This window comes from Athene cunicularia (genome assembly GCF_003259725.1).
Source record: "Athene cunicularia isolate RWA chromosome 17 unlocalized genomic scaffold, athCun1 chr17_part1, whole genome shotgun sequence".
In the NCBI taxonomy this organism is placed as follows: Eukaryota; Metazoa; Chordata; class Aves; order Strigiformes; family Strigidae; genus Athene; species Athene cunicularia.
This window is the reverse complement of record NW_020799122.1, coordinates 4,628,082-4,652,284: the sequence shown is the minus strand read 5'-3', so window position 1 is coordinate 4,652,284 and position 24,203 is coordinate 4,628,082. Positions and strand designations below refer to the sequence as shown.

Sequence of the window (24,203 nt, the reverse complement as noted above, 5' to 3'; positions counted from 1 at the left end):
GGGGGGGGGGGGGGGGGTGTGGGGTGGGTGCAGAGCACTGCAAAGCTACCTCTGTCTCCTCCCAAAACAGGCCATGCCCACATCCGAGCAGGGTGAGCCACCCCTCCCCGGCGTCACCGCGGGTGCCCCATACTAACCAGGATGCTCTTGTACATGTTGCCGTTGTCCACAGCCAGGCTGACGCGGATGATGCAGCAGTCGTCGACCTGCTGGTTGTAGAGGGGCAGCGAGAGGGAGGAGTAGCTGGAGATGCCAGAGACTGAGCGCTTGTGGGTGCGGGAGGCTGTCACCGGCGTGGAGGAGACGGAGGAGGATGAGGCACTGCTGGAGCCCGAGCCGATGCCCGACGTGTCCAGGGAGGAGAGGGAGGTGGATTCCCAGAACTGGAGGGCAGGGAGGAGAGGGGATGCGGAGGACACAGTGGGTTTAGCTTCTCCGTCGGCCACAGACGGGGCGTACCAGCGCTGGGGGAGGGAGGCCAGAGGGATCTCACTGACCTGCGACAACGGGGGACCGACACAACTACAGCCACCGGCGGCGCGAGAGCCCTGCCACGCTGCCGGAGCAGCAGAGGGCAGGGGCCTCCCTAGCCCCAGTGGGTCAGAAATAGCCCCCGGGACCCCCACCCGCTCGCCCCAGCGCCGGGGCAGGGGTGAGGCAGTCCCCGCGCAATGGCCGCACCTGCCTCCGGAGGCCCGGACCCCGCGAACTGCCCCGTACCTTCTTCTCCTGGCAGTCGGGGGACTCGGGGATGAAGCTGATGTTGATCTCCTCCACGTCGGAGCTGCTGGAGCCGGCGGAGGTGACGCTCACCGAGTCGGTGGCGTCCCCGCTGCACAGGTACTGCCCGCACTTGAGCTGGTCGAAGGATTTTGAGTGGGAGCTGCCGCTGGCACAGGGCTCGCTGCTCGGCGGCTGCCGGCTGCCAGGAGAGACACAGGGCAGGTGAGAAGGGAGCAGAGCCAGGGTGCCCTTGGCTGGCAGGACAGTGGCCACCCCAGCCCGGTTCCTTCCCCACATTGCTCAGCCGGAGATGCCCTGCGCTGGCCCCCGCCTCCACCCCGCATCCCACCGGGGAGAAGCAAGACTCACTCGCTCCATCGTTTGATGATGCCCGTGTTTTTCTTCGCCTTCAACGTGTTGCTGGCCGACTCTGAGAGCGGCTCGATCTCGCACGACAGCCCGTAACTGGGAGGGGAGAGATGAGGGTTTGAGCTCTGTGCTGCCCACGGCTGCGGCGAGCGAGTGCCGGTGGGGCGAGGGGGGCAGAGGCTGGAGGGGAGCACGGGGCTCAGCAGCTGGAGGAGATGTACGAGGAGTGGCTGAGGAAACTGGGGGGGTTCAGTCTGGAGAAGAGGAGGCTGAGGGGAGACCTCCTGGCCCTCTGCAACTCCCTGACAGGAGGGTGTAGAGAGGGGGGTGAGTCTCTTTAACCAAGTAGTAAGTGTTAGGACAAGAGGTAATGGCCTCAAATTGAGACAGGAAAAGTTTAGACTAGATGTCAGGAAGGATTTCTTTGCAGAAGGGGCTGTTGGGCATTGGAATGGGCTGCCCAGGGCAGGGGGGGGAGTTCCCATCCCTGGAGGAGTTTGAGTCGGGTTGACCCAGCGCTGAGGGATCTGGGGGAATTGGGAACTGTCAATGTTAGGTTAATGGTTGGACTGGATGATCTTCAAGGTCTTTTCCAACCCAGACAATTCTGTGATACTGAATCTGTGATTCTGTGAGACAAGCAGTGGGACCTCCCGACCCACCGGCAGCAGCACAGCCCCCAACCCCACTCCTGCTCACCTCTCGGCCTCGCTGAGCCGCTCCAGGCTGTGGAACCAGTCCACGAACTGGTCCTCCTGCGTGAAGCTGTAGTTGTTGCAGGCCGACTGGAGCAGCTTGATCTGGGCGATGACTTCGAATTCCTGCAGCAAATGGAGGCCGTGAGACCAGATCTGTTTGCCAGCCCCAGCATCCTCCACATCCTGCCAGCCCAGCCCCACACGCTGAGGCGAATAAGAAGGCCCAGAATCCCCCTCCCCAAAAATGACAGCAAAAAAGGAGAAAGATAAATCCCAAAGTGACTGGCACATCCTCGGCTTGCACCAAGTCAGCCTCCTCCTTCCACCCTGCCGTGCTGCTGCCAGAGCAAAGCTCTCACCTTCCTTCTCTTCTCAAAGTTGATCAGCCCACCCTGGAAAAGAAGGGGCCAAAAGTCAGTGTGGAGCAGGCAGAAAAATATTGCTCTCATTCCTCCCTGTCCCCCAGCTCGCTGCCACTGCAGGGCGGGTGTCCCTGCCGAGTGGCCCCTTTCCACGGGCTGACAGAGGTGGATGTGTAATGTCAGAAATAGGATGCACAGTGTCAGATACAGGATGCACAGTGTCGGACATAGGATGCCCAGGGTGCAGTGTCAGATACAGGACGCATGGGGGACCAGCCCTCCATTTATGAGGCCAGGCTCTGGGGTGGCTGTGCAGAGGAAGGGGAGGACAGAGATGGAGGTACGTACATCCAGGAAATCCTTCATGGCAGTGTCGAGCATCACCAGGTCCGTGAGGAAGGTGCCAAGGTAGGGAATGGTTCCCTGCATCACACCCTGCGGGGACAGAAGGGACAGTGGGGTCAGCAGAGATTTGGGAGCAGCCCAGGCAGCCGCCGGGGAAGGGGCATGGGGGCAGCTGTGCCAGACCCACCATCTCTCGCTGCTGTTGCTGCCGCTTCTGAGCCCTCTTTGGGTTGATCTCCAAGGTGGCAAATTTGGAGGTGCCCTCCTGGATGGTGGAGAGAGGTGGGGATCAGTGTGGGTGGGAAATAAACTGCACTAATAGAGGAGCTAAAATTCACCCCTGCTTTTACTGGTACAACTTTCCTTGTAGAGAGAAAGAGGGATGAGAGGAAGACGAGGAAATCAAAGCTGAGCTTTTTCACGGCTCACAGGGAGGACAGACTTAGTGAATAGGAACTGCTGCTCCCGTTTCCAGCTCTGTATAAATAGCTCCTTAATGGGGTGTTTTGTTCCCTTTTGCAGTTTGTGTCCTCTCAGCCCCCAAACGGAGCTGGGTTGGGAAGCTGCAGAGAAGGACATTTTTGCTGCAGCCTTTCACGAACCCTACAACCCCACCTGAAATCAAGAGGACTTTGCACTGGGCTGTTAAAATGCAGCTGCCTCTGGGAAGAAGCCGTCACCCTGGTGCACTGGATCCTATCCCACTGCTTATCTCTGCTTGCAGAATTGCTTTGCAAGCTTCAGGCAGTGACGACTTCTGGGTGGAGAAGCAGAAAGTCCAGCCTGGTCCAAAACCCCCGCCTGCTCCCCAGACTCAGCACGCCCTGCCTGCACCCGTGCCTGCAAACCCGGCAGTGCTGCCAGGGCTTTAGCCTGGTGGCTGGAACACTGTGGAAACTTCTGCCAGCATCAGCCCGAGCTCGCTGCCAGAGACAGGGTGCTGCGGGTGCCGCCTCCCCCTACCTTAATGAGAAGCTCCCGGCTCAGCGAGTGGTTGTTCTCATCGGAGAAGATCTCTGAGAGCTCGTGGAAAGTGCGGAAGCTCTCCCTGCTCAGGGAAAAACATGGAGGGAAGTCAGCAGTGGTGCCACCCTGGGGTCTCCTCCTTGGGCTCTCTTCTGCTCACCAAAGGACCCCCCCCAACACTCACAGCTTGAGCGGGGCCTTGCTGTTCAGGGGCTATGCCAGAGTGTTTCCCACAGAAAGGAGGAGGAGGTGATGGTGCTTTTATTTCCTCATCCTCCTTAGGCCCCTGACACCTTACGCTGGTCCCTGGGTTTTGGGCACCCTCCAAGAGGCAATGCTGGAGCAGGGATGATCCCATCTACACATTCAAGGGCAACAGCCAGAGCACAACCTCCCTCTGAAACCCTCCCATGGCTGCAGAAGACACTGCTTACCGCAGGACCTCGTCCCAGGTCTTCTTCAGCCGGTGAACGGCGTTGCATTGCAGAGCCGAAAGGATGGCTCGGAGGGAGGAGAAGTTCTTCAGGATGCGGCACTCCTGGGGGCAGACAGGGAGAGACAGGACTCAGCGTTAAAGAAAGCCCAGAGATCTGCTGGGACTCACACACCGCAAAACCTCAGCCTGGGGCCAAGGCGGGAGGCGAGCAGGATGCCAGGCTGTCCTACCCGAGCCACTTCGATCCACCGCTCCACTACTTTAGCCCTCTGCTGCGGCTTCAGGGAGCGGTCTCCGAGGCAGGTGGCGATGACGCAGTTGGCCACGCTATTGAACTGCAGGACCGTGGCACGGATGGTGGGCGCCAGGTGCTCTTTGCCCTTCTTGTCTCGCTGGGACCAGATGCAGCCCAGACAGTGGTAAGGCACCACTTTCTTAAACAGCTCCTGGATATAAAGAGATGGAGCTGGGTCTCTTTGGGGTCCCTGGGAAGGGAACAGGCCAGGAGGAAAAGAAGGATGGGAAGAGACAGGCCTGTGCCCGGGGCAGCAGGTAGGCAGAGCACCCGGCTGCCGAATGAATACTCACAGCATCCATCAGCGTGAACTGTTCTGCCACCATCTCTGGGGAGAAGGAGAGGAAATCTGGCTTCCCGTCCCCAACACCGTTCTCCTCTACCAGCTGGAAGGTGCAGCCACCGTGGTCCACAGCTGTGAGAGACGGCGTGAAGCTGAGCACCACAGCACTGCCACGAGCCGGGGCCCACCCCGACCCACAGCAGCCCTCTGCGGGCACCCACAGCCCACCTCCTGGGCTCTTAACTCCCATCTGGCTTCACACCTCGAGAAACGAGGCCCAGATAAAAGGACAGTCATTTTAAAACTGAACACAAGTGTCTGTAGAGGATTAAAGGCAGATTAGCTAATCCACTCAGAAATCCTGGTTCAGTTGGATTGGCATCCCAGGGTACCTCCATGTAAACGCAGGCAGAATTTAGGGGGGTTCAGCCATGTGGCAAGACCCAAGATTTTGGAGATCCTTGATGCCAACCAGTAGCACTCTCTCCACCTGAAGCCCCAGACAACCCCCTACAAGCCAGGAAAGGACCCCACCTTCCACTTTGGACTCGCTCTGCTCTTGCTGCTGGAACTGGGCCAGCAGGATGCGGGCTCGGCGCTCCAGGTCCGAGCCGGGGATGTTGTGGCGCACGTAGGAGATGAGCTGCTTGAGGCAGGTGAAGTCGGGGGGCTTGCGGAAGTCCTCTGAGTACTGGTCCAGCCAGGCACCGAGGATGGAGGAGATGGTGCTGCGGGGAGAGGGAGAACACAGGCAAGCCTGCGTGAGAATCAGGTGCCACGAGAAACCCACGTGCACGAACACACTCCAGGTACCAGAAACAGCCTCAGATGAGAACTGACAATCTATCAACCAGAGACACCCTTCTCTTGTTCACCCGCAGCACCGTCAGACTTACTTCTTCAGCTCCATCCTCTCGTCCACAGCGTGCCTGGCGTGGTCCCCATTCGCCTGCACGTGGAGTTTGCCGTACCTGGTGGGGCACAGCGAGGAGGCAGTGAGCACCCTGGACTCGGCTGCCTCTCAGCCTCTTCTCCCTCCACATCACCCCCAGCTCTGCCAGCGGGTCGGGATGAACCTCCCACACGCTGTCCCACTCCCCCTACTCTGCCACAGCCCCCGTGTTATGGGAAGCAGCCAGCACTGGCCACCTCACAGCGGGGGTACTGGCTGGAAGGGTTCCAGCTCTCTGGGAAGTTTTGTCCTCCCTGCCCCCAAAACCTTCACGCTGATGGAGTCGGGAGAAGCCCATCAGCCCTCCAAGTCATGGCAGCATATGCTGGGGCTCCCCTGGCTGAGGGGGCTCAGACACCAGCCACCCCCGGCTGCATTTTGGGGCTCAGGGCAGCCTCACCTGTTAAGCAGCAGGTCCAGCACTTGCTTGGTGGTGGCGAAGGCGCGGTAAGTGCACAGGAAGATGGTGACGTAGGTGGAGTCATTGCCCTTGAAGGCTGAAACCAGGTACTCCACCAGCTTCTCCAAGGTCCCAGCTTTTATCGTCCGCACCTTACACGTCTCATAGAGGTTTAAGGCCGACTCATTCTCAAACTGCCGGGACAGGAGCAGAAGTCAGTGGGTTGGGTGAAGACAGACATGTTCAAGTGCAACACGGTCCCAGCAGCTTCAAAAGCCACTGTTCAGGTCTAGGCTGGGACCACGGAGCTGGGGCTCTCGTGACAGGCCTGGGGAAAGGGAAGCTGGGTCTCCTCAGACACCAAATACCCAGCTGAGAAGACTTGAGCATTTAGGAAATCCTAGGAAAGGCCTCAAGGTTGCCAAAATCTAGATGTTGCCCTGATTTGCAAAATGTGGCTTCGGATCGTTTCCTCCACACTCCTTCCCACAGGGCAGAGGCCAGAGAGTGCTCCCATGCCTCGCTCCCAGATAAATACATCATCCCCAGATAAGGCTGGGAAGGATTCCCCCAGGACAGGAGCATATGGGGGAGCAAGAAGAGAGCAAGACAATCAACCCTGCCAAGCCCTGACATCGGGTCACCACATCTCTGGCAGGGAAACATCTGAAGATACCCCGTGGCAGAACTCTGGTGGTGCCTCCCGCTTACCCCCAGCCATCGCTGTCCCTTGTTGGCCGTGTGATGGAGCTGCACTTTCCGGAGCGATATGCTGTAGATCACACCATCCTCCAGCTCTTCTCCAATCTCCTGTGTGGAGCTCTGCATGGGAGGACAAGATACACCATGAGATAAGGAGAGTAAAGCGTGGCAGAGACGCTCTTGCAGGCTCGTACAAGGCATCTCAGCAAGCCAAAAGCAACAGCCGGCAGGCAGCGAGCGTGTCCCTTGCCTGCTCAGAAATGCAAACCAGGCGACACCCATCTTTCTGGCCAGCTTAACCCTGGGCCCATGGGAGCCTGCACACAGGCAGAGCCAGGACTTTGGGAAGCTGCTCTCAGTCTGCTCCGCATCCCCTGGCTCCACATCTCAGCCCTTCTGCAAACCCAGGTTGTGGCAGCGCCGGGTGCGGGGCAGAGCGGGGAGCCCTCGCCGGGCAGCGAGGGGGGCTGGGGGCAGCACACCCCTGGACCCAGCCCGGCTGCTTCCCCCTCCCCAAACCCTCACCTCTCCCATAAAGTGACATTGCTGCCTGGTCTGACCGTAATCTCCATAATCTGTCCCTGCAGGAACTGTCACCTTGGTGCACCTTCGATAATAAATAATAACAACTATGAAACCAAGCCGGCCGCAAGCTTCGGCAGCACTGGCCATGCACACAAGGCAGAAATCCAAGGGGGGAGCTCAAAGCTGGGGGGAAACCCCAGAAAGCGGCACCGGGGTGGGCTCAGGCACAGCCGGGACAGGTCCCTGCACCCCTGGGGACAGGCACCTCGGGGCCACAGCCCAACCCAGCTACGAGGCTTGCACTTCTGCTCTGGGGGATACAGATCGCCCAAAATTTGGTGAGAAAAGAGGAGATGTTTCTCAGGGCAGGTCCTCAGGCACACGCCTCCTCCATATCCCCCCACCCCACGTGCCAGCGCGGGGCTCGGCGGCAGCTCCAGCCCTACAAGGACGATTTGGTTCCCTCCTCCTCTTCCTCCTCTCTCACCACGCTCTGCTGAGTCAGTGCCTCTCTTAAGAGGATTAATCCAGATCCTTTTAAACACCACGGGGATCTCCCCCGCCTTCCATCCCCCACGCCAAATGGTGGGACATGGTGTAACAGGCGGTGAAACCCACTGCTCAGCAGATGGGGAAAATGGCCAAAAGCAATAAGCCGGTTAGCAGGGGGAGGTGACCACGTGCTGGGGCACAGGGGCTCGGGGACGAGTCCCCCCTGTATATCACACTGCCAGGCAGGGGCCAGAGCCAGCCCACGGGTTTTCCTGCAATCAATCTGCCTCTCGGGAGCACAAAAAAATCCCTGAGCAATGGCAACCACGCAGGGCTCGCCGGGGAAGAAGCTGCTGTGGGGATGGAGCCCCAGAAGCAACACTGCTCCCTGCCAAAAATCCTTTTCCCAAACCACCTCCCGTGAAGGTGGGAACAGCCGTACCCAGGGCCCCGCCTTTAGACGACGGTACACATCTCAGGAGACACGGAGCAGAAGGCACCGAACACGCACCTCACCTGCTCTTTAACCACCACCCGGTATCATCCCCGGTGCAGCAGCGGTCGCTGCACCGTTCTCACACCCAGCTCAAGTCAAGGGCTTGTTACTAGCAAGGAATCAAGGCAGGGAACCACAGCCAGCTCCAAGAGTAAGGGGAAAACTTTATAAAGCCTCTTGTTCATGGCTGTAATGAATGAGGACAGAGAATCCCCTTGGGCAGGGTTACTGGATTTCTGCCTCACTTTCTGCTGAACCTGCTCTTCTCACTTCGTGCCAGGCTACCAAGAGGTTTGGTTTGCCGAGGCGTGACAGGTTGTGAGGCCCCTCACTTCAGCGGTGCTGTGAACATCAGAGGTTTTTCCCGGGGTGCACCAGCTTCCAGACCAACCCTGACAGCACCCACACAAGGCGGTGGACAGACAGACACCCTTCTGGATGCCTGCATCAGTCCCCTCTTGTTCTTTGCTCGGGGATAAATTATAGCATATATTTATGTTCAAGTATAAACAGGTCTGAATTTCAAGAACGGAAAAGGCACCCACCAGCACGGCATGTCCTACGCCTTCCTAGAGAGCAAGACATGAAAATGCATCTCCCTTCTGCCTCAATAACTCCCCCAGGTCGATGATGCTGGCTGCTGGGGGTAGCACAGGTCTGAGCCCAGCTTGCCCCCAGCTCAGCTGGCCCAGGCCCAGCCTGGCTGGCAGCCCTGAGCCCCGATGGCTGGCACCACACAGCCTGAACACCAACAGAGGCCCCCGAGCCCACCTGACTCCCCGCTCCTCTGCAGCCCACGTCACATCTGCACTGGGAGCCTCGCCAGAGCGGCCACCCATGACATTGGCACCGGCGTGGGGAAGACGAAGCCATTTAAACACATCAGCAAGGGGGAGGTGAGCTTGGTACGTAGGTAAAAGCACCGGCAGCTGAGAGAGCTGGGCTTCTCCCCCATCACCTCTCCATCTCTCCACCAAAAGCTCACAGGAATGAGGTGCTCCTACACCAGGTGAGTCACCCCCAACCCCACAAGCAGAGATGCCTTAGCCCGGAGTTGGACGTGCTGGCATGGCCTCAGGAGAGAGCTGCCAGCACTGCCAATGCCTTGTGTCCACCCTAGATCAGCCACCCATAGGGACGGTACCTAACTTGAGCCCAAGTCAGCCAAGTTGTGTATCTTCCACCTCTAGATGCCATTTCCAACAAAAAGAAAGGAAACCCATGGGAACTCTTCCCAGTTTGTCCAAAGAGACCATTGGACCCTGGTGCCCACAGCTACGTGCCATCCTCCAGAAGGAACAGCAGTAGATGCCTCTTGAGTGCTCAAGCCCACTGCCCAAGGGGCAGTGCCAGAGCAGGGGCATCACTACCAACAGGGCTCTCTCCCCGTCATTATGCCCCAATCTGCAGATCAGCCCTACCCTGCGTATCTCCCAGCTATGCTGACTTTGGGCTGGAGGAAAGCTCTGGGTCCACCAGGACCAGACCCCTGTACAGTCAGAAAAGATGTTTGACCAGAGAGTTGTAAACCCCAGACACAAATACCAAGAAAAATCAGATGCTTGCTGAGACACAATTAAATTAATAAAGAAATCAAATCACATGGGAGGACAAAATGTCCCAGGATCAATCTGTGAATCAGTGGCAGCTGCTCTGCAACTACAGTGGAAACTATTGCCTGTTAACTGCGCAGGGGTTTTCACTCTGTGTTTCATGTCACGTGCAGAGAATACACTCAATTTTGGTGAAATTGGAAATTTCATTTCCTTCCCATACTCATTCATTTTTTTGTCTTGCTGACTTGTGCAATATCCCCCAAAGTTCCCCCTTTGCAAACCACACACAAAGTACGCAGCTTCCCAGCAGCCTTCAACCAGGCTCATGCCAAGAGCCAGGCAAACTGCTACACTGGTACATTTTAAAATTTGGCTATTTATATTCTGCGTGAGCGTCCTCTTTCCTACCGCTGTTCCTCCAAGATGCTGATTGTGCATTCCGCACATGTTGGTTAAAAACCAACGAAGCAAAAAGCAGCAGCAGGACGGAGACAGTGAAGTCCCACTCCAACACCTGCACCAAATGCATGTTTCTCCCTTTGCAGATCACAGAATCATTCAGGTTGGAAAAGACCCTTGGGATCACCGAGTCCAATCCTCAGCCCGACTCTACAAAGTTCTCCCCTACCCCACATCCCCCAACAGCTCATCTAAACGACCCTTAAACACCCCCAGGGATGGGGACTCCACCCCCTCCCTGGGCAGCCTGTGCCACTCTCGGACCACTCTTTCTGTGAAAAACTGTGAAGATGAGGAGACATGAGGTGGGAGCAGGGCTGGGACACAAAACCTTGACCTGTGGCTTATGCATGTGCTGGCCACCAAGAACGCTGCAATCCTAAATCTGGCACTCACACCAGGACTTCAGCAAGTCAACTGAAGATGAAGGCCTTCAAAACTGTCTCTAAAGAGCTCTGACAGACAAGGGCTGGTAAAAATTACTGCAACAGCCACTGCTCCCTGTTGCCTGCCCTACACATCTGCTGGAGTTTTGTGCCCCTCGTAGCAGGAGGGAACACGAGCCTCAGCCAGCACAGCTGCAGCCCAGCACTCACATGCAAACCCTCCTACATCGGTGGTTCAGCCTGAGTGATGTGATGAGCACCGTGCCATGGCAGAGGTACAGGTAAACAGTCCCTTCCGCTCCCTGCATCGCCTTGGCAGAAGAGATGAGTCCAACAGGCCCAGACAGGGCTTTAAACGGCTGCAACAAGATTCAGCAAAACTCTTCTGTCAAATCACTGACTTTGAGCACGCTGATGGTTACGGGATTTGCACCTTCCACCAAACTCATGCAGAAGGGACTCACCACCCCAGAAGGGGAGATCCAATGCGTTTCAAGATGGGCACCAAAAAAGGGAAGACGTAGAAAATGAACCTTTGCCCGTGATTTCTCCAACTCGATGTGCACTACTATAGACCAGGAAAAAGGCCTCTCAATGGAGGGGCACAGGGAAAAACCACATGTTTAACTTAGGGGTATCAGACGCCCAGTTCTGCAGAGTCGGAGGCTTTTGCAAAAGCAGCCGTAAGTGAACTCTGCAGGAGTTCATCCCCTGAAATATGAAACTGGAGGTCTGCACCAGATGGCTTGCCTGGTTTTAGAGACCGCCTCTTCCAACTGCAGATAGCCCCGGGCTGCGTGAGCAACGAGCTCCCCAGAGCTCCCCACCGATGGTTCAAAGCATTGGTGACTACACCGGGGAAGAATTCCTGCTCCGTGCAATAAACTCTTTTACTCTCTGGTGAATGTTCTAGCACACGGTGGCGCGGTGTCGAACCCCACGTCTTCACACGGAGTTTTAATAACGAGCTCGAAGACGCAGCCAAGGCTCGCAGGCCTGGAGGAAGGGCTGTGGTGTGAGGGACCCTCGCAGGAGCCAGGCGGGGAGCAGCAGGGAATCTGCCTTCATCTCTTCTCACGGGCTGAAGGGAAGGGAAAATGCAAAAGCCAAAGAGCAAAGCAAAATATTGGCTAGGGATCTGCATTTTTAGAAAGCGTTTGAGATCAGTCACAAAGGTGTTTTTTTGCAAGACGGGAGCAAAGCACAGGATTAAGTGTGAGCGTGACAGCATCCCTGCACGTTACACACAGACAATTATCCAACAATTACCAGGTCTTAAGAGCTCTGGTCCCACGTGCCCTGGGTTAGCGCGTTGGCCTCCGAAGACACAAAATAATGAACTGTTATTGGAAGAAAGGTATTAATTTCAGCAGACGTGGAAGAGGCAAAACTGCTTAAAGTGCTTTTACTGATGCTCCCCAGCCAACAGCTGGTTTAAAGATCGAGATATTCGTGTCACTCTGTTCCCTTTCAGCTGCGCTACACAAAATGCCTGTTCTACAGACAGGTATAACACAGCACCGAGAGTATCTCCGCACCGTGATTTCAAAGCACCGCTGCCACCAGCCACAAGAGAGAGGTAGATGCTAACCCTGCCCATGGGAAGCTGGGAACCTGCCCCTGCTGGGAATTAACAGTCTTGCTGGCTCACAAGACAAGAAAAGGCAGAGCTGAGCCTCAGAGACATCACCAGGAGTTTCTCATTGAAGATCTGTGTTTGCACAACTTTGAAAGGGCTTGATGAAAGCTGGTAAAGCCAGAAAGTGGGGGTTTGGTCTTCACAGTCCCCAGTCCCTTCTCCGAACCATCCCTTCCCACCAGCAACGGGAAATGGGTCTTTCCAGAAATGAAAGAAACCGGCTCCACCAAGGACCGTGTCCTCCACGGTTGACACAAGCCCCAAAGTTAACTTTCGTTTCACTCTCAGGAGCAAACCCCGAACTCATGCAACCACCAGCAGCAACTTCGGGGCTTCTCATGTAAACCAAAGTGTATGACATTATGTAAAAGGAAATAGGAAAAAAAAAAAGCCACCTCCATCTAGTGAAAGGAAAGCGACTGCAGTTCCGTGTACCAAGACCACAAAAGCAGAAGCACCCTCTGTCCTACGCTTCCAAAATAAGCACACGCAGCACAACACCCTTCCTCACGGGGACTTCCAGGCAAAAAGACCCGTGGTGGATGTTCCCCCATGGCTCCACCGGGTGGGATTGTCCCATCTGTTCTTCATGCTGGTCGGCAGTTTCCTTCCCCGGTCGGTCGGGGTCAGGAAGGCCACAGAGCCTACCCAAAGGTGGTGAGGAAGCCGCGGAATATCCCCCGTGTTCGGGGAACGGGAAGGTGTCCCGTGCTGGTGCCTGCCTACCCCAGTGACCCACAGATGTGCTTTACCAGCCCCACGGAGGGCAGGAGCACTCTCGCTCCCAAACGCCATCCCAGCGATGACTGTGGTGGCACTGGGGTCCAGTGGTTCTCACCAGCCAACACTGGCCTTGGGCAAGTTGATCTCTCTCTGTCTCCCTTCTCCCCCAGGCATGTTCCTGCTGCTGCTGATGGATAGTGAGTCCCCCGCCCCTGCCCAGGGCACTGCTCCCCGGACAGGGATGTTAGGCAGATGGACATGATTCCTTTGGGTTTTCAACACTCTGCCTTCCTGCCTGCCTGCTCAGAGCTGCCTCAAACCAGGACCGAGTCCAACAGCCCATTAAAACATCACGACAAAGGGAGAAACAGGAAAAGACCAGAAAAAGGGCCAGAAGCTAAACTTAAACCCACTGTGAAAAGGGGGTGTTTTTGCCAGGACACCAAGACAGTGGCGACAGCTGAGAGCCTGTTCTCACCCCATCAGCTGCTGGGCTCTGCAGCCGGGCTTTCCTGACACCCTTAGCTCTGCTTCAGGTGTTTTGTCATGGAAAACTGCACCCAGCCCTGCAGGGAACAGCCCCGGGGCTGTGCACCACCCAGGGCCACCAGCTCCCAGGGAGCCCGATGGGGCAGAGGGAGCGTGCACATCACCCCGTATCTGTCTCTTTGGGGGTTTTACATCTCCTCCCCCGGGTCCCCCGGGGTCTGGGGCTGCCCAAGACCGATGGCAGGTCCGATCCTGTGTGTGTAACCCTGGAGGGTTAGACACAATATTCAAAGGCAGCCTTCTCCACCCTCGTGGCTCAGAAAGAAGAGAAAGCAGCGGCTCGTGGATCTGTTACAAAGGCATCTTGTGACTCGCATGCAGTGAGTCAGTGGCTGGAGTGAGGATTAGGAGCTCAGCGCTCGGGTCCAGAAACGAGACAGAGCAGATACACAGGATTCCTCCCCCACTTGCTTTTGTTTTGCTTTTCAAGAAGAAGACTAAGAGCCTTCCCATACATTGAGACTTTTTTTCTCTTTTATGGGCTGGAAATCAAGTGTCAAAGATCTGCTAAGATGCTCCCTGTCTCCTCCATCCCCCCCCCAGACTCCAAGGCGCAGGATCAGGCCCCCTGATGCAGGGGGTGCTGCAGGTGCCTTGCTAGGGGAACTTCCCAGGGAAAAGCAAACTCCATCTGCAACTGGCAGTGCCAGAGATACCAGAGATGCCAGCTTAACTCCAAACCCTGTGTTTCCTACAACCTGGAGTATAGAAAACCACCAGCACCTCTACTTAGACATTTGCATCCTACATGAAAACACCCCCAAAGCAAGGGCTTCCCTCGTGTTTCCTGCCAGACACGTGCAGGGATGGGCTCGCTTCTCAGGCTGCTGAAGGTTAAGAAGAAAACTGAGTGCAGCAGGTTTTGCTTCCTCTCGAAGTCGATGGAAAAAAGATCCCGCCGACACAGCAGTTCTAGCTCTTGCTCCACAGTCCTTGGCTTTGCGTTCGTGACCACTTCGGCGTGTGTTTCGGCAGCATCCACGCTCAGTGCCAACGCCTACACAGAGTCAGGCTTGCATACGAGGGACGCAGCTGGCCTTCGCTTACAGAGCAATTGCTCCGCTACAAACTCGCCTAGAGCCCGGCTGGTAATTACTGGAAGTGAAACCAGAATGGCGTGACTGGTGAAAACTGATGTATAAAAAATTAATACATATTACTCTGCAAGGTTAAATAAAGATCGAGTGTCCCACAATCATTTCAGCTCAGGAAAAAAAGGTCTGTATTGCACCAAGATGGAACAGAAAAAATCTGCAAAGAACATTAAAGTTCAAAAATTGATTTTTTGGGGTGTGTGTGTGTACAGTAGCACCTGTAAGTCATGTGCAACACGACAGCTCTATAGGGCCTTGCTCAAATGCGAAGAAAACCAGTGTGTGTCCTGGTTACAGCTCAAGCCTACCCGATCTAATGTTACTCCCTCACTTCAGTGCTGAAACAGGGCACTTCTGCACCAAGGGTATTTCTGTGGCAGCCAGATGTATTGTATTTGGAAAGTATGGATGTATTTGGAAAGGGATGGCGATGAGGTTGGCATTCAGAGCTGACGTACCTTGAAACCGATTGGTATGGTCACTCCTGAAATGTCAGTTATGTCTTAACACACGTTAACCAGAACACAGACTTGTTCGTTGTTGCAGCTCCAGGGCAATGCTTGTCCCTTGTGTCTATCAGCATCTGCAACCTAGTGAGTTCATCTGCCCCAAAAGTCTATAGACTCTCTGACACAGAAAGCCTTGAATAAATCTTCTCCTGCTCTCAGCTTGTAGCCCATGAGCCAAAAAATTAATTTTCAGAAGTATCAGCTGCTCCAAAACCAGCTGCAGTTGTCAAACCTCCACCTCGCCCCCGGCATGTACCTGACCTGCACGACCGAAGCGCACACCTGGGCACACGCCTGCGGCACCAGCACGTGGGACGTGCAGGAAGGGCAACACAACCGTGGCAGCTCCAGCAACTGCCAGGTGTAAAACACCAGCCCAGACCCAGGAGGTGGCTTTCAGCCTCTCGTGCCATGCTGAACCATCCCACCAGCCAATATTCCCAGGGAGTTTCACCACACGCTGTTCCTGAGCAGCGGGCATAAATGGTAAATGGCTGCCAATGCAGTAACCCACCTGCTGTAGCTTGCTGAGGGGGGAAAAACGAAGCAGAGAGTCTCAGCTTTCTGTAATTTTTAAAAGGTGGACAGGCTGGAGACTGTCCAAAAGCCACGGCCCTGTCTGGCTCTGGTCTGCCTTACAGTAACTGCACCGTCACCCTTTGTTTCAATTTGAACAAGTTTAATTTCGATTTAGCTCAGACACATCCTTAGCTTAGATAAGCTGGACCAAAATAAGCCCTCGTGAAATAAATGTGTCCACCCATGTGTTTACACTGCCTTACGTCAACTTACATTCCCTCCATTAAAGCTGTTGTGATTGAAGCGTGGGCAAAACCAACAAGCCCAGACCTCTCGGGCCCCCCTCCCCTAAATCTCCTCGCCCCAGTGCAGAGGAGGATGCCCAGGGTGGTCCGGACGGCCCTGGCCCACCCCGACCCCGGAGCAGAGCAGGCTCGGGCGCTCGCCCAGCCTGGTTCAATGCCATCACTGTGCTCCTCGGGGCCGGAGACGGGCTCGGGGTGCCGGTGGCGCAGGAACGTCCTCGCCGGATGGCTCGTTCTTTGTGTGTGCGTCTGCATCAGGGTGACCCAGTAAACAGCTGAAGCAGAGAAAATGCAGGAACAATCCAGCGCAGGGAGGCAGTGAGGGGCTGCCGGTGAAAGGACGGGAGGAATAAATGCGAGCCTTTGTTCTTCAGCCGTGCCCCTCGCGCCTGACTCCCACCCCGGCCGGGATGACGTAGGACGCCTCCATTTGCTGCCGACGCGCTTCCCCGGCCGCCCTGCGCCCAGGTCCCGGCTGAGCCCCTCTCATCCCAACCTCCCCCTGACACCCACAGCCCCAGCGTGTCCCACCACATCCCAGCAGCGGGTCTCAGGCCATCCCCTTCTCCCCGGGGAAGGATTTGGAAAGATTCCCCTCTTGCATGGTCTCCACCTACTTGTTCCCCTCCCTGGGACGTCTGTGGGAAGCTGGAAGGGGGAAGAGCAAGCATTTTTGCTTTGTAATCAAGAAAATCTCACTTTCAGAGCATTATTTAAATAGGTGTCAAGGAGGCAGTAGGTGCTATATAAGCAGGTACAGAGGCAGGAGTCAACAAGCCAACACCTGGGGGGCCTGCAATCAGGATGCTCAGTCAACTCAGCCTGATTTACACAGCCGAAGCAACTGAGAGTTTAAGTTTAATTGGCACCTTTGGGGAGAAAACAACTGAAAAAAAAAAAATTCAACCCAGCTGTTGTCAAGTGCCTGAACATGCACGCCAGGAGCCCAAGCAGTGAGGTTTGGACCCGGGCCCTGCCCCGAGTGCTGGGTGTGCCAGGTCCTGCCCGTCCAGGGGGTGGGGAGCGGGTGCCCAGGCAGGGCGCAGGCAGCCGGGGCGGTGGGATCAATTCCTGGCCTGGGCCCTTAGCCTGCCATGGACTGTGTCCGAGCATCAGCCAGAGCGGGACCTGCAGGCAGCCAGCCCTCCAGCAGCGTCAGCCAAACCCAGGGTTGCTCCCCTTTCCCACCTACCCCGCATCAGCACAGACTTTCAGGACTGGATTTTCTCCCGCTGACCCAGAAACAGCCCTTCTGCAGCGACGGCTGATGCCAAAGGTGTACCAGCATCTGCAGCAGCAACCTGGGTCTGCTGGGGGACACTGGGCATCGGGATTTCAACCCCGCACTGGGTCACAGCAGGGATTTGCAGGCAAGCATTCCCTCTCCCTGCTAAAGCTCTTTCACGGCGGGTAACACCCCACACCAGTAAGCCTGTTCCTCCTGGCCACGGCACTCTGGCAAGCCAGTTCAGGCACGCTCCCACCCTGACTCGTCTGTTCCTGCCACCCTGCCCTGCTCATCCCCTGGGATTACCAGCCGCAGGTGAGCATCCCTGCAGCTCACGCTCCCCTTTAGAATTATTTTGGGGGACGAACCCTGGGATACCATGAGCACAACCACCATGGGGCAGCATCACTGTGAGGAGGGCAGAGGTGCCCACCTTCCTTCGCTGGCTCCTTTCCTTTGATGTTGCCTGGACTAAGACAGGTCAAGCCTCATCCTCCCAGAGTGGAGTTTTGCTGCAGAACACGCTGAAATCCATGGGAATGAGGACTGGGAGAGATGGAGTTTGTGGGATATGCCCCCCCCCCAGAAGCACCTCAGGGAGTAAGTGTTTGTTATGACACTGGCATGAGCCATAGCTACTCTCTGAGTCACCTCCAGCACGCTGCGAGGGAGGGACTAGCCAGGCCTGTCCTAATGCCAGTTCTCACTGTCGCAACCAGGAGTGAATCTAGTAAACCACGTTGTCTAGAAACCCAGTTTTCACAGTGACAGTCACCAGCAACAGGCACCGCCACCGCATTGCTCAGCACAGGGATCCGGCCAAGGCGTCCTGATCAGCAGAACTGCAGCTGGGACCAAATATCCATTCAAAAAAATAATCAAAAGCAAACAAATAGCAACGTTTGGAGAAAAGCTGCGCTGCTTTAAGATGATAAACCAAACCAAGCATTAGCCTCGCTCGGAAAAGCCTGCAGTGATCGCTGGGGTCGCAGCATGGGAGGAACGGGGGTGACACCATCAGCCCCAGTTCACACCCCCAAGTCCTCCAGCTCCCACCGCTCACTGGCTCCGCTGCTGCTCCAATGCACAGAGCCAGACCCCGCCAGCAGCAGGCCACCAGCTGAGCCTTTTAAGCAAGTGTTTTTGAACAAATTCCCTGGGGTTTTAGCCTAAACTGGGAGGTGAGGTCCCGACCCCCTGGACCACACGAAGGTGTGTGCTTCTGCACCCTTGTTTGCTTCCCACAGCTGAGTTTTTGCCCTGCCCGTCACAGGAAACACGCTTCCCTTTGCCCAGCTTGGCTAAACGATGGTTTCCTGAAGTTAATTCCAACTCTAAGAGGCAAACCCAAACCAAACACATCATTTCACAAATGAAAACGCCGGCTGGAGCGGGGAGCCTAGGGCTGGCTCTCAGCTTATGAGTCTCCATGGAGACCCGACCACTGCAAAGAGCAGGGAAAGGTTGCGTGGTTTTGCTCCATCACATGAAAAGAAGTTCTGGTAAGATGGGTAGCGAGCCCTTTGAAAAGCAGGTTTCCACACAGGCCCTCAGCTCAGCTGCTGTTTGTTAAAGTGTGGTTAGCAGAAAGAAAAGCTGCTCTAAAAATAATGCCTCAGCATCCCAGATGAAGTTGCCTCCGATGAGTTTCCTCTCCAATCTGCTCTGTTTGCAAGTTAGAACAACATTTTTTCCTCCCTTGTCAGCTCCTGGGACTCGGCTGGTGCCTGGCAGCTGGAGCCATCTCCATCCTTGCCTCCACTGGCCCCTGGGCTCGCCGGGCAGCTGTGACCACCAGTCCCGCTGCACAGGCACCCAGCACCCCACCTGCGGAGCGGGATGATGCCCTTCCCTGTCCCGGCGTGTTTCTGACAGCAGGGCTCATCGAAATACCAACTGTGTAATGAAAACAAACTCACTGCTGCCGAGCTATGCAAGTTAAATGGGCCATGCATGTGCTTCTCGTGTGGCTTAATCTCCACTGACATTTAGCTGTCACATAACTATGGACCCTCAGGTATGTTAGAGAGAAACTCTCGGCTGTTATCTAATGGAAAAGTGCTGCCCTATAAAAACCCGTACCAGTGCAGCCCCAGGAACGTCACCAAAAACTTTAGGGATTATTTGCATAACACCATAAAACCAAAACAAATAAAATTAGGTGGAGAGGGAAAGAGGTTTTAGGCACTGCAGCAGAGCACTGCACCAAAGGAGACAGGTGTTTGCTCACCGCAGCCCACCCGATGGCATGGCCCATGCAGAGATTTAGGAACGGACTTTCCTGTCACTTCTGGGAGAGCAAGTTCCCAGGTGTTAAGAGAACAAAAGTCCTTCTGCAAACACCAGATCACAAATGAGCAAAGCTACTCCAGCGTGTGCTCGGAGCAGGCTCTCCGTGCAGCGCCCTCACACCTCCGTCCCCGCGTCTCCATTCCAAAGGCCAACCGCCGAGGCAGAGCCCCCGGCGAGCAGCTGGGATTACTCCACGCCGGAGCTCAGCACTCCCCTCAGCACCCAGGAGCAAAGTCCACATGCATCTTTAAGGGAGCTCGGTGAGCCAGGAGGGCTGGGGCTGCTGCGATGTGCGGGTGAGTCCCCACAGTGGGAAGGGAACGAGACAAACCCACACCTGAAGTAGCCAAACAGCTCAACTCTCCCCTGATGACACTTTTCCCAGGCAGGCACACTCCTGCCAGAGGCCGTGATACGGTTTCAGTGCGATCCTCAACAAATCTCTGTGGGCACCACGTCCCTCCCGGTAAGAGCGCTCACGCCAGCCAGCCTCACCTTTCAGCCTACAGATGCCTCTTGCTGCAGAACAAAGGTCCCGCTGACCCCCACAGCAAACAACACACATCTTGGACAGGCCACATTGGGTCTAACTCAGCACCACACACGGAATAAATGAACCTGATGGAGGGTAAGAGCCCTACAACTCAACTCTTTCTCCCCAAGGCCCAAGTGATGCTTCAGATCCTGAGCCCCCCCTTCTCCAGACCCCGCAGGTGTCACCTCACCAAAGCAACGCACAAACTCTGACCCGCCACGAGCTGTGCTGGAGCCCCCCGGGCCCCCCGCCAGCAGCTTGCCCAGCTTTGTATTCAAATCCTGCTCCTTAGCAACGACATTTTTTTCCCCCTCTTGCTGGGTCCGTGGGAGATGAAGAAATATTTGAGGACTGAAACAGCCCTGCTGCAAGTATATATTTAAATAAAAGGAACACGTCCGCTTGAAAGCCAGTCACCAGGCAGCTCAGGAGCTAACAACATTAAAGAAAGTACAAGCAGGGGATGTCCAGCCTTCAAATGTGGTCTAGAGTGACCTAAATAAGCTCTCTGGTCCTTCAATTACACGTCCCTCGGGGGACAGAGCGGCTGGCAATTAGAGAGCCAGAAAGGGTGATGGAGGAGCTGCTCGTGGTGAAGCCCTTCCTATGGCCGGACCAACTCAGATGGCCCAAAACCAGGCCGTGCTCTGGCCCTGGGTGTGGGGTGGTCACAGCCAACACCCCAGCTCCAAAACAGTGGTGCCGGCTGAGCGAGACTCATCCCTGCAGGCACTGCCAGCCCGAAAGCTCTTTTTGTTCATCGTACCCCAAACCCAGGCACGGGGAAGCGTGGAAATCCTTTGAGACTGCATTTAGTTGCCCCTGCCTGGTAATCCCGCCCCGACAGCTAGAAAACAGATGGCTGTAGCAGAGCAACAGTGTGACTGGGGGGCCCTGAAGCACCCCAAGCTGCAGCACAGGACCTCCTGCCTCTCCCACTGCAGGGAGCCCCTGGAGCAGTGCTGAGGCGCGGGGGTGGCCTCTAGGAGGTTGCCCATCCAGCCTGTGGATAAACAAAGATTTCAGTTTCCAGGGCTGCCGGTCTGGTACTAAAGCCACTAAAACCTCAGCAAGATCCCAGGACCAGAGGGTTTCCCACCCCTATGGAAACATGGCACGGCAGCCTCCAAGTAACACAATCCTTACACAAACACATTTAGAAACCTCTCTCCAACTTCTCTCTAACCATATCAAATAATAATAAAAAAATCCCTCCCACCTCTGTTATTCCCACCCTGCAGCAGCCACCAACAACCAGCATCTCAGCCTGCCCCCAGTCTCATCGCTGGCTCCAACCCTTTCTGGAAGGGAGCCAGAAGGTAGGTCCCCTTCCAAGAAATACCAACAGATGATGTTCATCTGGCAAATTGCAAGGGGCATATCAGGTTGTGCCTGGGGGAGGAGAACAGGCTGGAAGAAAAGGATCTTCTTCCAAAGGCACCATAGGAAACTAAAAGAAACAGCTTTTAGGAGATATCTTTGCTCCTCCCTCGCCTCTTTCCTGACTGTAAAGAACAAGCACTGGCCTCAAAGGCATCTGGACTGAGCAATTAAAGTTTTCAGGATGTGTTTAGCAACTGAAAATCTAATTGTTCAGAGAATAAATTGCGCCAGAATAGCAAAGACATAAGCTTTTTTGACATGCAGCAGCTCAGCCACTTGTCTAGAGGACCGGCAGTATCAGCCCGATCAAAGTTTCAGCCTCTGTCATCTGCAGTGGTGTTTAGGGCACGCCTGTCCAGCAAGGGCCAGGAGGAGGGCCACCAAATTCACTTTGTGGCTGCCACTGGACAGGAAGCATTGACACTCACTGCTGATTTGGGATGGCTTGGAACTAGAAAGGCCAAAGCGAGAGGTCTGCAAAGCTCTGTCAATGCCTTGCTTGAGACAGTTTAAATTTTCCATTCCCTGTGGTTAAAATCACGGTGAGAACACTTGGCAACACGTGGCCATGAGACCTCGAAGCGATGCCTGGGTGATCGATACCGCTGCTGTGGGATACGGGCACAGGTCTGCCCTGCTGACATCCGCGGGGGCTCGGCTGAGGAGCGGAAAACAAGATCCGCATTCCCTGCGACCTGCCCAGCAGCTTTCCAGGGATCCTTTATTCCCTGTGGGACCAGACTATCCACCCCATAAACTGGCAGAGCTCTGCCGAAAGCCGCTCTGTCCCAGCACAGCTCCCTTCGGTGGAGGTGGCAGCCCCAGGCTCCCACTGCGGACCCGGGGACCAGCAGCAGCGCTGCGGGGATATTAACGGGGCTTAGCAAAACACGGATGGTCTCCGGGGGGTTTCTTAGACAAATAATCTGCCTTCTCCCAGCACGCATCTTGCAGAGTAACTCTACCCGAGGATTACAGCCACGCCAGGCTGCTGCCAGGACAGTTGTCACAACACTGACACAATTTTTTTCCTTTTCCTCAGTTGTGCACCGTAACACTGGTGAGCACAACCGGACTGGTGGGGCTCAGTCAGCAACGTGGGGGCCCTCACACGGGAACACGCCAGAGGTTAGCGGCTTCCCAAGCATCTCAAAGCTGCTCGGGAGGCAGCGGGTCACCATGCACCACTCCGGGATGCACCTTTTCTTGCCATCACTTGCAAAGGGATGGTACGGAGAAAGGAGGAATTTGGCTGCAAGTTATTCGGGGCGGGGAGGAACGTCCAAGCCATCAGATGCCGGGACTGTGCTCCGAGCGCTGCACAACGCAGAGCCGTGTACAGCCCACAGCAGAAATCTGACGATTTCAGAGGAGGTCTGGTGGGCAGCCGACTCTCTCTGTCATGCTCAGGAGAGCGGGGGCTTGCTCAGTGCCAGCGGGGGCCACACAAAACCGCCCTCAGCCCCGCTGACTTTTCCTTTGAAGCCCCCGTTGCCTGAGATGCTGCCAAAACCCCTCTTGTGAGCTCCGGGGCCTCCCCCGGATGGGGGTTCATACACGCCAGGCAGCTTCTCTGTTGGGGTGGGAAGAGCAGCACGCTGGTCACCCCCTCTTTTCCTCCCCGCTCCTCTTGCTCTCCCTGCCAAAAGCGCGGCCCCTCGGCCTCCCGGAGCGCGGCGGGCGGCGAGGCTGGACTTCCTGCCAGGCATAACACGAACCAGATGATGTTCTCCAAACAATGTCAGTACGCCCACCCCCAGGAGAGAGAAGCAGGGAGGGGAAAGCGGGAGGGAAAATAAGCTGGATGGAGCTTTCAGGAACTCTCTGCAGAGCTGACGAGCCCCCGCCACCAGGCCAGAGGCGAATTGGTACAACTGGATAATCCCTTCCCGTCCGTGGCTGATCAAGACTTTCCATCCCAGGTTATGGGGTAGATTGTTTAGTGCCAGGAGGAGAAGGAGCCATCACCCCTGAAACGCTGGCTGCCCTCGGCGGATATCTGCACCGTAACCCAAAGGGTTTTGTGGTGATTCCCCCCTCCGCTGTCCCCCTCCAGCGGGAAGCATCCAGAGCTGGGAAGCACATCTGCAGCTGGCTCGAAATCCCCAGCAAAGCCAGACTCGCTGACCCTTGCTGGTATTAACCCCTGCACCACCAGCCTGCAGGGCTCAGACCCTGCGGTGAAAGCACCACCTCTGAACGCCCGAACCTCCCCCCTGCTGAACTCCTAACACACCTCAGTGACATTCCTGGCACGCCAAAAACCATCACCCATTACTAAGAAAAAAGGCACAGCTCTGACTCAGATTATTTCAGGTGTCTCCACACATCACTGCCATCAACAAACCGCTGAGGCAGAGACCTCCAGGGGACCAGTCTGACTCTGAACCGCCCGAGGTCGAATCCAAAGAAGCACAAATATTTTGCATCCTCCAGCAAAGTCCTCCCGATGCCCATAACCTTCCCAGAGGACATTCTGTGGTTTGGACAAGCCTGAAGCAGCTCAGATCTGAGCAGACGCCTGCCTCCAGCAGCCAGAGTCTCAAATAAAATATTAAAAGCCGCTGGTTTTAGCAATAGGCCCCCTTCTCTGGTTGTCTTGAGGGAGAGCGTCTCTTTGGTTTCTCCCAGCGGAGAGCCGGCCAGCCGACGGCACGGGGACACACGGCAAAGAAAACCGAGCAGGGACACCCGTTAACGAAATAAAACAAAACACTGCTACGTGTACCCGGTTACCCACCTCCTTAACATATTCCGGGCCGGCTCTGGCGAGGCGGCCAACCCCAAACTAGAGAGGGGTGTGCGGCGGGCTGAGCCCCCCCCAACTCATCGCAGCAGTGACCCCCCCCACACACACGCACCCCCCCATCCCCACGCTCACCTCCAGCGGCGGCAGGTCGGGGTCGAGCTGAGTGAAGCTGTGCAGGACCACGGGGCTGCTCTCGCCGGCCACCTCCAGCCTGACGCCGCCCCAGAGGCTCC

General features: G+C 56.0%; 1 protein-coding gene across 5 annotated transcripts in view; it reads right to left on the bottom strand.

The window, feature by feature from the left end:
• Positions 1-98: 98 nt before the first annotated feature.
• RALGDS (ral guanine nucleotide dissociation stimulator) overlaps positions 99-24,203 on the bottom strand; it is a 43,651-nt gene continuing 19,546 nt past the window's right edge. The window contains exons 2-16 of one of the 5 annotated variants that reach the window (XM_026860711.1): positions 6,541-6,651; positions 5,830-6,023; positions 5,374-5,448; positions 5,012-5,205; positions 4,488-4,609; positions 4,130-4,345; positions 3,898-4,001; positions 3,461-3,545; positions 2,685-2,762; positions 2,501-2,587; positions 2,150-2,182; positions 1,792-1,913; positions 1,093-1,188; positions 682-922; positions 99-497 (exon numbers count right to left, since the gene is read on the bottom strand). In XM_026860711.1, the coding sequence (XP_026716512.1) occupies positions 114-497; positions 682-922; positions 1,093-1,188; positions 1,792-1,913; positions 2,150-2,182; positions 2,501-2,587; positions 2,685-2,762; positions 3,461-3,545; positions 3,898-4,001; positions 4,130-4,345; positions 4,488-4,609; positions 5,012-5,205; positions 5,374-5,448; positions 5,830-6,023; positions 6,541-6,651 (2,142 nt within the window). In that variant the 3' untranslated portion in view covers positions 99-113. The remainder of the gene's footprint in view (positions 498-681; positions 923-1,092; positions 1,189-1,791; positions 1,914-2,149; positions 2,183-2,500; positions 2,588-2,684; positions 2,763-3,460; positions 3,546-3,897; positions 4,002-4,129; positions 4,346-4,487; positions 4,610-5,011; positions 5,206-5,373; positions 5,449-5,829; positions 6,024-6,540; positions 6,652-24,203) is intronic. The other 4 variants (XM_026860715.1, XM_026860713.1, XM_026860714.1 and 1 more) reach the window with 4 other exon arrangements.